Source organism: Montipora foliosa, chromosome 8 (genome assembly GCF_036669935.1).
Source record: "Montipora foliosa isolate CH-2021 chromosome 8, ASM3666993v2, whole genome shotgun sequence".
NCBI lineage: Eukaryota > Metazoa > Cnidaria > Anthozoa > Scleractinia > Acroporidae > Montipora > Montipora foliosa.
In genome coordinates this window covers 11,051,985-11,066,984 of record NC_090876.1, presented here as the reverse complement: position 1 = coordinate 11,066,984, position 15,000 = coordinate 11,051,985, and the positions used below count along the sequence as shown (strand labels likewise).

Genomic DNA, 15,000 nt, shown 5'->3' with positions numbered 1-15,000 from the left:
ACCATGTTGGTGGACGAAAACAAAATATCTCTCATTAGCTTCTTTTGTTCGTCCACCAGAAGTCCTACATTTCTCTATTGTTATTGGTGTCTCTAGAGGTTGGTTAAAAACATTCTTTTCACAATGACTGCAAAATTCTCGCGAGCTCATTGGTTAATTTGTATTGTCAATGAGCGGACAGACATAAATTTATAATTTATGCGAGGATGACGTGATATTGCTTGCGTCAGATGGAAGTTTCTTGCATTTTTCTCTCGTGTTCTTCTCGTGTTTTTGACTTAATTTTGAACCCTCTGTCAAAGTAGTCTGCAGATCCACTCGGCTATCGCCTTGTGGATCCACAGCTACTTTCATACTCAATAACGGGACAGACGCATGAAAAACTGACATCAATTTGTTAAATAGAGGAAAGACTTGTATCGCAGATTTAAAGGTAACGTTAAAACTGAGTTTGCTCACGCTAACCAAATTGAACGGGTGTTCTGTCTCGACGCTGCCCAAATCATTTTATAATCGGAAAGGCTGGAAGAGTAGGCATTCCTTGCATTAGAATTAACTATAGGAGGGTAATGTGAGGTGCTATTTTCTACCCATGTAAACCATGTGAGCGTTAGCCCTACTAATGGAAAAGCCCATTTCCGAGTTGCTGCATGCCTCAGTTTCAAAGAGAGTCCTGGTGCTCAACCATTCAAATGGAAATGAGTTGCTTATTCTCGTGCAAATCAAACTCATTTCCATTTCAATAGTTGAGCACCAAGACTCACTTCGAAACCGAGGCAAACAGCAACTCGGAAATGACCTATTGGGTCCACAGAGGGACACAGAGGGGAGGTCACCCGTTCCCGTTTGACCTTGTAGCTCAGTCGACAGAGCAGCGGTGACTCACCCGAAGGTCGCGGGTTTAATTCCCACCCTGGTCAGAGTTTTTCTTTGTCCTTGTGTCAATTTCATTAGTAAGGCTGTCGCTCAGATGGTTTACATGCATATATGGGAAGAGAAAAGCACTTCACATTATCCCCTAGTATCGCGATCTTCTTATAGTTTTGCCTATGCGCGAGCCGTCAATATTTCGTGGTATTGCCGTCTCACTTTTGCGGCCTGTGATTCGTTCTAATGTTGAAATTAACTTCGTTGCACTGAATTGAGTTGCTGACGTACGCAAACAAATACGTATCGCGGGTAGAAAGAATTGAAATTTCGATCAGCCGCGGGTTGATTAGTTTACAGTTATATACAAATATATTCTGTATTGGGCTCCGTCGCTTCGCGACTCCGCCCAATACGGAATATATTTTCTCCCAACTAGCCGTCAATATAATGTGGTATTGCCGTCTCAAAATCGCAATTGGTTTATAGTAGGTAATTCTGGTGAAATATAAGTGCTACACGGCCCGCTTTTTCAACAGTCACATTATAACATTAGTCTGCATTTTCAAAAAAATGCCCAAACCTTTTAGAAGTGGTAAAAAAATCACCTTAGTTCTGATTAGGCATAAAACAATATTTAGTCTTACCTGTTAGCCCTTCTAAAGGTTTTGGCCTTTTTCAACAGTTACGTTATAACCTTAGTCTGCATTTTACTCAGGGCTGGTCTGCAGTCTGCATTTTACACTGCCCAACTCGAAAATCCAACTCGGAATCCTAACTCGGTAAATATGCAACATCTAATGCCATAGTTAATAGACGGGAATGGTTATGAAACCAGGCAAATTTCTTTGTTGTAGGTTTTTGTTCTCTTTTTGGCCTTGACCGTGCACAAAACACAATAGTTGTTTACTCCGTACTGAGGAACTAACCAATAGAAACGTGTTGGTTATGTAATTCATGCATACTGTATCAGCGCAAAACAAAAGATTGTGCACGGTCGTGGACTTTCCAACCTAAATCTTGGCATCTTTGTTTGCTCCTTTGATGTTTGACGAACTTCCAAACTAGTCCCCCTATTAACTATGCTAGTGCAGACAGTTGCAATAAGTGCAATAAGGGTGGAATTTTTGTACGATTTTTCTCGTGCATTTGGAATACATAAGCAGTTGTAAAATTTTTCAAAGACTACAAATTACACTTCCCCTTCGGGCTCATGCAATTTTGTTCGTCTTTGAAAAAAATTGCTATTGCTTATTTATTCCAAATTGTACTCGTAATAACATGGATGACAAATTACTCCTTAATTTCGGCGCGAAATTTCAGCGTTAACTTATAATTTTACTTGTGATACGAAGTTGCCATGGCAACTTTTCCTACAGTGCCAAAATGGCGTCTTATGAACTTAATTTGTCACCCATGATATTAATAGCTAATCAAACGGTATACTCATGAAATTAGGGAATGCTTTCACTTGCGTTTTGTCCAAGATCAAATACTTTCCTTCTCCTAAAGGCTTGGGAAATTATTTGATTTTGGACAAAACGCACTTGACATGCTTGAAATTATTCCCTAATTTCACTCTTCACCATTTGATTACCCATACAAATCATGTGATTACCTACACTAAATACACGCTAAATCACCTGTCTGCAAAGCGGTCTTTGCATTAATATTCGGAAATTTGATTACAAAATAATTTTATCCCTAGTTTCGAGAAAAGAGGGCTATTTTGTTGCCGTTGAAACTTTGTGAATCATAATCTTTTGCCATAATTTTTGTGTTATTCTGATCTGAAATCCAGGTACCCTTTTGAGTCCAAGGACTTTTGCTTACCGAGGGAGTCCGTCTCGTCTGCCAACGTTCCTGAGGTCAATTGTTCCTTCATCTGTTCGACAGGTGCAATCGAAGCCATTATAACAATACTTAAGAGGTGCAACTTGCCTTAAACCAATCAAAAGGCAAAAATACTGGAGAAGAACGACAAAGATTCCACTGGCCATTCTCAACTAACAGAAGGTATACTGCAAAGCAACATTTGGACCCAGGATATAACCGCAGGCGGTGGTTCACCGTGTGATAAGCATTTTGTTAGCCACGCGCTTAGTCCTCCCATGTGATGAATTAACGAGCTCTCGTGTATTAAATTATCAAGAAAAATCATGTACTTCCGTTAAAATCATAGAAAAACCTATCGACAATTTTTTCACTCAAGGTACAAATTTTACGAATGACGGTGCATACGCCTTGTTCTCTGCGTATTTCGTCACAATCACTGCGGCTGATAATAGACTAGCTTTTAGAATCTCTGTACGGTGGCCAATTTACATTATCAACTCCGTTGATAAAACCAAATTTTTGTATACTACTTCCCCACCGACGCAGCACCACAGTTTCTTTAGAAACTACCCCTTCATTCATTTGATAATAGACTAATCACCTTAAAACATTCCATTACAAAAGGCCGGCTTCACATAGGACGAATTAAATTCATGATAAGTCCGACGTTTGACTCAATTAACTTCGACGAACTGTATTTTGATCGACTAACACGTTTTTCCATATCCGCCTCAATGGAAGATTGAGTCTTAGGACAAAGATCGGACTGTTCATGAAAATGCTGCTCACGCTTAAAAATTTAAATGATAATCCATATTTCCACTTCGACCCAAATTAATTTGGATCGACCCAAACTACCATTTAGTTTTTCTGGTTTGTTCTGGGGCTAAGGAGTTTTAAATAGCGCTATGTATTTCGCGAGTGTTCAATTTTGTTCACTTTGTCCATTACGGGCGAACTATCCTCTAACTGGATTGGTACGAACGGCAATAGAGATAAAAATGAACGGGTACTTGTTATATGCTCACGTTGTCGTCAAAACCTAAAGTTTGGAAATTTCACGTTGTTGTTTAGTGGTACGGCAAAGAAAACGAAAAGAATTGCACTGACAGCCAAGCCCCATGTGTAGCACGAGTATTCAGTCGTTTTTAATTAACCAATGATATTCTTGCCTTGTGGTAAATCTTAGGCCCCGTCCGCACGTATCCGGAAATTTGTGAAAAGCAATTTTTTTTTTACGAATACGGCTTGCGTCCACACGTATCCAGCGTATTTTCCGGCCGTATCCGGAAATTTTTGAAAACGCTCTCCAGAGTGGAAATTTTTTTTATCCGATACGAATACGTATACGTGTGGACGGTCGTATCCGCAAATTTGCGAATACGCTTACGTCATTCTCTTGGATCCAGTCTTCACGGCGAGCATTAAACAAACATGGCGTACAGCAAGGTTGTGTCTTCTTTGTTAATTGCTCTGATTTCTAGTTTGATGTCATGCTTTCAGATAAATGCAGCTGTGATAAATTTACACAACCAATACTTTTACTTTCGTGACCGTCAGCAGTAGTTCAACTTCATCATCGGTCCATTTCTATGTATCAGCATACTTTTTCTTGACTTTTTCAGAAGATTCAGACATTTTTTTGAGTGATAAACTACAAGCTTCGACTGTTTACACCTTGCAGTAGCTATGGCGCGGAAGAAATGACGCCAAAATCGCAATTATGCACATGCTCATTTCAGGATTCTCTCCGGCAAAAGAACTGGGCACTAGAGCAAATCAGAAAATTTCCGGATACAATCGGATACGTGTGGACGGCTGAATACGATTCGAATACGTTGCGTGTGGACGCGAAAATTTTCGCATCCGCAAAAAAATATTTGCTGAGAAAAAAATAACCTGATACGTGTGGACATGGCCTTACACTTCTCTCGTGATCTCTTAATTAAACCACCTGTGTGCATCAACTGAATACGCACGCTACAGCACAACTCCATTGTACTCTATGATATATGAGAAGAGGTCAGTGGCTGTATTAACTTTCAGTCAGACGTTTTCTTTTGTGGTATGATGTTAAATTTTGGATCAAGCATACATGACACCACAAAAATTAAATAGGCCCCATCCCCGGAAGGAAGATCTTTTTTTCTTCCCGTATATAACCTATTATTTTTTTAAAAAAAGAAAGTTTTCTGCATTGTTTAGAAAATCTTCAATCAGGCAAAAACTTGCAAAGTCACCTTTGGACCAGTGTTTAGAAACTGTACGTGGCATTCCCTAATTACTACGATACATGTAATTGCGTTACCTATAGTCACTCGTTTTGAAGGAAGTTCCTCTTAACAGAGCTCCAAAAAAGTGTGTTTTATACACAAGTTGTCGAACCCAGTTCAAAGATATCTCTGAGTTTTTAAGAGTTTTAAAATACATCTCAGGTTTAGTAGGTCGTGCAGATTTCTTACTTTTAAAAAATCTGAACTGAGGTTGTCCTAAATTTTCGAAACTTTTTTGCAGAAAAAGATCTTGTGCCACTGAATTTCCATCTGAAATTGTCGAAGATTCCGTTGAATGGAAAGTGGCCAAGGGTCTATTATGCAAATTGAAGGTCGTAACATGCAGATCAAAACGTTGTCGATAAGTCGATACAACTCGATATTTGTCGATAATTGTCAATTGACAAGTTAATTTTGTCAAGAAAAGTCGATAATCACAAGAGTTCCAGCTCATTCTCAATTTTATCGTCAAAAGTGGAGAAGACAATAACTTGTACGGAAGTGTACAACTCTGCAGGGCTAAAGAAACAAGCGGGTTCTTTAGTCAATTCACAATCAAATGGATTTGTTACCCTTTGCATTAAGCTATCTTTCATGCCCTGCACTTATAAAAGTCGATCAAAACTGATAAAATTTTACAAGACATCGCGCGTCCGACTTTTATCGATTTCCGGGGTAATACCGTCGGATATGTTTCGTCCTGATGATAAAGCTGGAGCCATCTAATAAATAACGTAGGTGGCGCATTCGGATTTTGTCCGATTGTCCCTTAGTCCCAAACGAAAAATTGATACATCTCATCACTCGAAGGTTCTTTCTTTACGTGGAAATTTCAAATCTCGGCTTTTCTGTATTTAGTTTCTATCACTTGCGGTCATCTGCCCACTTGTGGTCAGTAGGCAGATGACTGCGTATATGCAGAAGCTGTATAAGGAGTTCTCGTCGGCCGACACAATTTGAAAACAACATTTTTTTCAGTCTTAAATTACGGCAATTATCAACCTCGTGATGACTGTCGACAGTTCTAAATATTATTTTGCTCTTGAAACACGACAGATTGGGCGTCAGATTAGGGTTTTCGGCTTCTCGCCACGTCAATTGAATAAATTAAGTGTTATGGCATTGTGCTTTTGTCAAAACGTTAACTGAAAAAGGGAGAACTGTATCCATACAGTACATAGTTTGCCTTAATCGACGTTGAAAAACAAGTACATCATATTTATAACTCAAAAATCATAAATTGACTTCGCTGGGCCAAAAGATTGTCCCACCCGGAAGTAACGGTATTACCTGTCAACTTCAGATACGAAATTTGAACAAGTTCAGGTGGACACAGTCGGCTTGATATAATACAAAAACATAAAGTCCCTTAGAACCAATCCACGGACATCAGAGCAAAAAGATCAGTACTTTTGAGGTGATGAAAGTCCAGTAGAAGTAAAACTACAATCTAAGACATAATTAGTTGGGACACTTGAGCCGCACTTCGATTTTAACTTACGAATAATGCCTGCTTCCTCTCCCCCCTCAATGTTGCCTTAGAAACAATTTTTTCTCGCCTGAGCAACTAAGTATTTATACCGTTCCGACTTTTGTCAACATTGAGGGGGGAAAGAGCGAACACTGTCCCAACAATTATGTCTTAGATTGTATAAGTGAGAAAGCCGACAAAAACTACGTGAGTGAGATTAAGAGAAAATGATTTGTTCTTGTAGAACTTCGCTTTGTAAAAGTTTTCTTGGCACAATAATTAAAACTAAGAGGTTTTCGAACAAGGTTTAGTAATAATAAATGGTTTGTGGAAAAAATGTAGAATAATATTATTACGGTAAATGAAGCTGTGACATGCATTTGGATTTGGCGAGAAACAAAGAGCGGAAAATCAACAGTTGATTGACACAGTCTCAGCACGGTGTAATTGAATTGCACAGTGCTTCCAACCGTTTGGCTCAGTGGATATTGCATTAATTGGTCCTAAACTGTTCTTAAAACAAGTTAGGGATATGGAAGCCGTTAGCCTTCTTGAAAGCGAGGTGTTAGAAAACGGTACGGGGCACGTTTTAATGGAAAATGCGCAAGATTCTACACCGCCCGAAGACCATCAACTGTTGAGCTCGCGTCAGGTTCGCAGTGTTTATTTACTTACCTACAGCCAGGCAGATGTTGTTGTTGTACCAACACGCGAAGAATTCGCAAGAGTAGTGTTGGATAGTTTCAAAAATGCAGACCCCTGTTCGCATTGTGAGGTAGTGCAGTGGGTCTGTAGCCAAGAACTTCACAGGGACGGAGGAAAACACTACCATATGGCCGTGAAGCTCAGTGCTCGCCGACGTTGGCTCAAAGTGCGAAATTACATGGATGACAAATTTTCAATCAAAGTTAACTTCAGTAACCACCACCACAATTACTATTCTGCTTGGCAATACACTACGAAGGAAGATTCTTCGTACCTTGAATCACCGAACCATCCTGATTTAGCGAATTACTCGGAACAAACTTCGTCCCAGGAAAGTCGATCGCGCACTAGAAATGCTTCCGAAGACGGGAATGAGTGGAATGAGGATAAGCGAAAGAGAAAACGACGTCGTAAAAACTTAAGCGTTTATGACGTGTCACAAATAGCGGTGCAGAAAAGAATAAAAACGCGTCTTGAGCTTCTTGTGCTCGCCAACCAACAGAAAAAGGAAGGTAAAACAGATTTAGCTGAATTTATTGCTAACCGAGGTAGCAAAGCTGTAGATGAGGCACTTGCTGTAGGATGGGAAATAGAAGAAGCGGAGAAAAAGCTTGAGAGATGTAAATCGTCTAGAATAGATATTTTATACCGCGAAATGGGGAAACAATGTGTTGACGGCTGTGGCAGGCGATGGCTGTACATGGCAGAAGATATCCTACAGCGTAACAACATTCAGAAATTGGAATTTGCAGAGGCAGTACGAAACCTTCTAAAAAATGGCAGAGGGAAATACCGCAACATTCTTTTAAAAGGGCCCGCGAACTGTGGGAAAACATTTTTACTCAATCCCTTGAATATAGTGTTCAGAACCTTCACTAACCCTGCGACTACTACTTTTGCCTGGGTCGGCGCAGCAGAGGCGGAAGTTGTATTCCTCAACGACTTCAGATGGTCACCACAGATAATTCCTTGGCACGACTTGCTGCTTTTGCTTGAAGGTCAGGAAGTCCACCTACCGGCCCCGAAGACCCATTACAAACAAGATATTTCATTTAAAGGTGACACGCCCATTTTTTGCACTGCCAAAGACGAGCTTTCTTATGTACGGGGTGGTGTTCTGGATCAAAGGGAGACAGAAATGATGCGAGTCCGTTGGGTTGTGTACTCCCTGTATTCTCAAATTCCCGAAGAAGAGCAAGTTAGTGTGCCGGCATGCTCACGTTGTTTCAGTGAGCTCATTTTTCCACAAGGGTGATAATGAGATAACTTGATCGGAGAATGGTGAAGGACAAAAGCACTTCACCATCTAGTTCACCATAGTAAAAGTGCTCGCTGTTCAATAGCTAAAACCCTACACAATAATTTGTCGTTAACATTTTATTAAAGATATCACACATGTTATTTCAAAAGTTTCGAAATGGCTTTATCGAAGGACTTTGAGTAGTTAAGCGCTGCTTCACCATGGTGAAGTGATATTCTGAAGGAAAACTTCCGGTTTTCCTTTAATTATTACTTCACCATGGTGAAGCAACGTTTATTTCTTTCGGAAGCACAGAAATTGGAAAGAACACCACTAAGTGTCTTTAGCTTTACCATGATCCTCTAGTTTCTGCGACATAATTTAGTTTGGTTTGCGTAGAAACTGTGAAAAGCGAATTTCATGACTTCTAAATGCATCACCATTGTGTTTACTTCACCATGCAGTAAATAAGTACATGTAACTCAATTAGAGTCACCCGAATTGTACATATCGGCACCGAGTTGAAGTTATGGAAAAGTACCTTTACTGGCTATTGTTGGTCTTATGCTATATTTTTCTAGCAATAACAACATTCATTATGATTTTAATACTCTAATTCATATAATGTACGATACTTTTTAAAAGATATGTGCATCGCGGAAAGCCTTTGAAGTTTTGTAAGTTGTTAATTACGTTTAGTCACAGTTCATCACTTCCTCTATTTGTTCAGTTCTCAATTCTTTATGTGAGCCACTGGAGTAGTAAGCTTATCATAAACAAATGAAACAGTTCGTTTCATAAATAAAAGTCTAGTTACTTAATAATTGAGACGCCTTCCCTTGTTTGTAATCACCAATGACATTCTTTTGTGCATAGAACCTATTATATGGTTTATGGTTCGCACTGGTATGGACAAAATCGCGGCTTTAGCGCGTGCTTTAAATTGCTTAAAGCTTTCTCGCTTTATCCCCCTTTCCAATGCTTGTTTCTTGAGAATCCTTCGGACAATTGGGAATAGATTCTCGATACAATTTAGGTCGGGACTTCGTGGTGGAAGCTTGATTAAAGTGCTGTTGGCACGACGCATAGCGGATCTCGCCATCCCCGAGTTTTGCGAGGGATCGCCATCTTGAATCCACAGACGGTTGGTCCCTTTATCAGCCTTCATAAATAAACGCGTGAAATTCATTTTAATGAAGGTAGCAAAGAAATGTCCACACATCCTTTCGTACGGCTCGCAGCAAATTACTCCCTTGTCGTATGAAATTGCAACTATAAATTTCACTACTTTTCCCCCGGTGCCTTCTTTCCTACCTTTTGCAACGCATCCAATCTCCAAGCCCTCCGATTTCTTCCTCCATATCCGTGCCTCTGGAGCTTTCGCTTGATCAAGAGGATTTCGTTTGTATGCGAAAGCTACGCCGTCTAGGTAAAATCCTATCTGTCTTATCCAAACATCAGCGCTGTACTCTCGTCGCATCTTCTTGGCAAATTTCACTCTATTTTGCATATCTTTCTCCGTCATAAGGCCTTTCTTTTTACTTTGCAGGTAAAAGTAGCCATTGGCATTGAGATAGCGACACACAGTTCTTTCCGAGACTTTTTCTTGTTTGATTCCTGCTTCCTGCATAAGCCTCTTGCATGTGGTTTCCCTCTCTATTTCTGAGGACCTTTATAGCTCTTATCAGTAGCCTCTGTTGCCGTTCGCTTAATTTAAATTTGGGTCCCCTTTTGAAAATAGTTTTGGGTATTGACCTCCTCAACAGCTTTTCCTTTGCTATCCTACAAACACTTCCCCTTGAGATGTTACAAATTTCGGCCACTTTTCGAACGGAGAATCCCTTTAAACGACATAAATAAAACGCACGGGCCCTTGTCACGCCATCAATCGGACTTTTAAACACCATGGCTGTTGAACTACTGTTCATAACAGAGAATTGAACAATCGAGAACACTCTATTGTTGTCAGGATATTTTTTACGAAAAAGCAGGATGGCTGAAAGCTTTATATAGCTGTAAAATTATGTACTATAAATCAGTACATGTTTAATTTCTTCCAGGACCCCAAAAATATCCATCCGGCACTTTCTCGACTGTTATCAATGAAATCTGTTCTTACCTGTTCACACCCAATGACGTAGACAATCTAAGACATAATTAGTTGGGACACTTGAGCCGCACTTCGATTTTAACTTACGAATAATGCCTGCTTCCTCTCCCCCCTCAATGTTGCCTTAGAAACAATTTTTTCTCGCCTGAGCAACTAAGTATTTATACCGTTCCGACTTTTGTCAACATTGAGGGGGGAAAGAGCGAACACTGTCCCAACAATTATGTCTTAGATTGTAGCTCAGCAAATATTTTAAATCATATTTACTCTTTCATATCCGAATGAGATTTAAAGAATTGTTTCAGTTTATTGAATTTATTGTGAAAAAATTCTTGCCATTTTCTTAAGACTTAATCTAGGACTAGATTAGCAGAGTATGTCACGTAGAATTTTTTAAAAAATTGAGAAAAAGTTAATCGAACGATGTGGAACTCGAGCAAATGCACTTAACCTCTACACCGAAACAACGACTTCAAGTTGGCAATTTTAAAGTATTTAAATGAAACTAATCCTGACAATTTATTGAAAGCTAACCGAATAAAAAGGCTTGGTTACTAAGAACGGCATCGACCGTCAAAAAATGGCATCGCTTGTTTACGAAAGGGAAATTAGCTGCAGCGAAACAATACTTCCCTAACTGAAATAATAATCCCTAGTAAAGTGGGTAAGTGTGGGGAAAATATTGTGTGTGTGGATGGTGAGTTGAGGGAAAATCATAACCAAAAATTAGTCTGTGAAATTAGGAAGAGAAATTCACAAAGCAAACTCTCAACCTCACAGTGGAGTTAGCAAAACAAAACAAACTCTGTGTGAAAATAAAACTTTAATTTCAGAAACAGCCAGATAGTACATGTATAAGAAACTAAATCAAGCAAGAGGGATAAACAAATATTTGAACATGAAAATTATTCGTTCTTATTAAAGAAGAATAATAAATAAGAAAAAATCCCTACAGAAACCCTTTGTTCTTAAAAATCAGGAAAGGGCAGCTCCAAAACCCAAAGAAATCCCATGCAAAATGAAACACAGGTGTATTAAATGAGGCAAATCTAAACAACTCGAAGGTAAAGAAAAGCTGACTGCGACACCATTAGGCTCGTAAATGGCTGCGAATCTTCAGGGGTAGAGCGCAACCGAGCAAGGGGATTTCTAGTCCAGCGCCGGACCTCTACCCGACCCCCTCGTGCCGAGTCAAGAAAGGAAAAAGACAAGAACAAGAACAAACGGAAACCCAGGAGAAAAACAGCACCTAAAACATGGGCAGAATGGCACGACCAAAACTGAAGAGCCAATCAAGCAAAAATGGAAATAACACTTACCAAAACCACTTAAAAGGGTGCGTAAAACACGCGCCTGGTATGTTAGCTACGCCATGCCGATGATAGAGGCCCAGCAAGGCCGAAACAGCTATCCATGGCTGCTAATTGACTTCAGTTCAAATACCCGTGGAGCCTGGCGCGTGACGGGAGCGCGTGACAAGCCGTTGCGGCACGTACACAGTCGCCGTTAACACAGTTTGTGAAGGGCTTTAAACTGGGGAGAGGAAGGTAAAGCGGGCATGATGAAAAAGTAGCTTCTTCTAAAAAAACGAATTCAAGACTAGAGTGTAAAAATTGATAACCTATTTATGACCAAAACGGCTAAAAAAAGCATAATACCCTTTGAGGCTGCACATACCTATATAGCCCATACAAGGGTGTACCCCTCTCCCCCGGGTCCTAACTAACCAAAGTGAAGCCCTTGGGTTGGTGAAAAAATGAGATCAATACAGGGGCACCCAACGACCAATTTGTTGTGAAATGTATTATTATACCCCAGTTAATGAAAATAAATGTTATTAAGGCATTTTCAGGTGTTTTTCAGTGTTGCTGGGAAAACATTATCTGTTCCTTTTTCCCAGCAAGACACACAAGAAATTTCCCAGCCAGCTAGATAAAATTGGTTGGTTTCCCAGCCAGCTGATCAAATTTATTTCCCAGCCAGGAATTCCGCATGCTTTCAAATCCCTCGATCCGAAACGACCGAACAAAAGCGACCAAACCGGGACAAAACAGGTTTTTTCCGCATGTGCAATCACTCTGACCAGCCATCATATGTTTGTGACTACTCTCTGGGAGAGGGAAGGGGCTCTTTTTTTTTTTTTTTTTTTTTTTTAGTCGTCGCCAGTCTTCAGAGTTTCTACAGCCAGCTCGGGTTGAAATGCTAGAAAAAGTCAGTAATTTCCAGGCAAAACCTCTATCAATAACAAAATTTCCCAGCCAGCTCATCGAAACACCTGTATTTTTGCCAGCCAGCAAGATTCTTCTGGGGAACAGATAATGTGAGGAACAGATTCGTTGGGTGCCCCTGTCAATAATCTCTAAGGCTAAATGATTTAACTGTGACATTACAATGTTTTAAGTAAAGGCAAGTTTATTTGAAGCTGGAACTGTTTAAGACATACAATAGTTCGCACTTTTATGAATTTTTTAATGCATATTATTTTAGTATTGTATGTTACGACAGAATAGCCCCGTATAGAGGAGTCGTAATAAAGTCTATGTCTATGTCTATGATTTCTGTACACTCTACTCACTGGCTACTGAACTGTAAATGGAGAGAAAAATTACCTTTCAAAGCAAATTGAATGTTCTTTCCACCAGCCTCTCTTTTTTAAATGGATATTTTTTACCGCAAATTTTCATAGCGGATTCTTGGCCCAAGAACAAATTTGTCATTCAGAAACGATTCAACCCGCACAAAAATAAAAAAAAAATGTCTTGTATGACAAGTCACGGCCGTCCATTCACCGTCCGATCGACAAACTGGCAGGTACTGAAAGGAGGAAATAATTTAACCTCCTTTGCAGCTTATGGCTGCCAGTTCTTATAGTTTCCTTGCAAAGATATTCAATTTTGAATGGAATTCTCCGTCTCTGATTGGATCACTTGTTATCATAAGCAAAAGCGTCACAACTTCTACTAAAAGGAGTTTTACAAGATATTTATAAAAACTACATATTTATTAGAAAATATATTTTTTAAAACTACATTTTAAATTCTATGATGGAGCTTTCATTTGATTTGAAAGGGTCTTAAAGAGCCCATGTGATTAAATAATCACTTCCTTTTTTTCTTCGGATTTTGAAATTGTGTTTGATTAACACTTGACGGGCAAAATTTTGAGCTTTGATTTTTATCCAAAGGCCGTTTACTTTGAGTGTAAGTTTTGGATTTCACGGTCCGCCATTACTCACGTTCAAAACTGACCGGTTGGACCTCAGACGGGCTTTTATAGATTGTGCTAGCATTGGCATAATTTGAAAAAACTAGCATACTTTTCGCTGATTTTTAAAAAGAAGCACTGCTAGCATAATCGGTATATACAGGAGCCCAGCTCCTGGTATATATTGATAAGCCTGAGACCATTTTTGTTCAATGTTTTAGCCGCCTGATTTGCGGTTTGGTAACGGAGAGAGAGTGTCCCAGGAGGCTGGCAGTCAGGCACGAGATGACGGGACCTGAAGTAGCCAGATGGTGTTGGTCACAGTACCTCTCATTTGCAAGTTTGCCAAAATGGTGTCAGCCTCGCCGCCCGATAACCCACAGCTAGAGACTATGCCAGAACCAGCAAACATGGCACTACACCGCTGCCTTAAAACAAAAAAAGCAAACTACAATAGAAGAGGAGTTTGTTACACCAAAAAAGTATTGCTACACGATCGTAATACTTTTATTGGACTTGCTTCGCTGATTTTGCAAAGGGAATAAATTTACGCACAAGTGGCATAATTTGGAAAAACAAGCATAATTTGAGCATAATTTGGGCAAAAAATTGGCACTGCTAGTAGCATAATATACTACTTTTACTGGAACAATCTATAAAAGACTAACGTCAGGGGCTGGATCCAGGGAAAAGTGACGTCAAAGGCTCACTAGCTTAAAATTTCAGCGTGCGAATGCAGTTTATTATGTATGCAAAAAGCGAGTTTACAAAACTCCTGTGCTGCAGATTAATTCTGCATTCTTAAACTAGTGAACCTTTAACGTCAAATAAACAGGTGTCTTTTTTAAACTAAGACTTAAAACTTTGGTCGCTTAATGTTTAGTTAACATAGTTTTGAAATCCAAAGAAAAATAAGAATTGATTTTTTGATCACAGGGGCACTTAAATAAAATTTTACTTTTTTCATTCTCTTTGTTCCTTGAGATCATTTCTTTTTTCAATCTAATTTTATCCATGCGACTTCTTAATTTGTAAATAATCTAAATCGTACATTATTATGATTGAACCGATCTTTGCGCGATAAGCGGTTAGTGTCAGCTCTTTTTGATCTATGTTTATTCTTCTTCTTAAATCATGGTAAAACCTCCCTTCGAGCCTCTCACGCACAATCTTCTAAAGGAGTGAACAGTGAACGTTCCACCATCCTATAAATAAAATCAAACGCAAAAGAAGAATCAAATTAGGAAGAGGACAATCAAACGCATATCAGACGGCGAATATTCAAGCACTTATT

At 39.4% G+C, this 15,000-nt stretch overlaps 2 protein-coding genes across 5 annotated transcripts in view; both read right to left on the bottom strand.

The window, feature by feature from the left end:
- The window catches only part of LOC137967405 (uncharacterized), a 16,330-nt gene extending 13,423 nt beyond the window's left edge, over positions 1 to 2,907 (bottom strand). The window contains exon 1 of the mRNA XM_068813939.1: positions 2,701 to 2,907. Coding sequence (XP_068670040.1) covers positions 2,701 to 2,867 — 167 coding nt within the window. The 5' untranslated portion in view covers positions 2,868 to 2,907. The remainder of the gene's footprint in view (positions 1 to 2,700) is intronic.
- Positions 1 to 15,000, bottom strand: part of LOC138012464 (uncharacterized) — a 74,942-nt gene that overhangs the window by 43,269 nt on the left and 16,673 nt on the right. Inside the window, exon 7 of one of the 4 annotated variants that reach the window (XR_011125041.1) lies at positions 13,340 to 14,911. The exons of 2 other annotated variants lie outside the window; for them this stretch is intronic. Coding sequence is in view for 1 of the 2 variants with exons in the window: in XM_068859238.1 (XP_068715339.1) it covers positions 14,834 to 14,911 (78 nt within the window). In the remaining variant the exon portion in view is untranslated. Of the gene's footprint in view, positions 1 to 11,940; positions 14,912 to 15,000 lie in introns of those variants that run through there. One more of the 4 variants, XM_068859238.1, reaches the window with a different exon arrangement.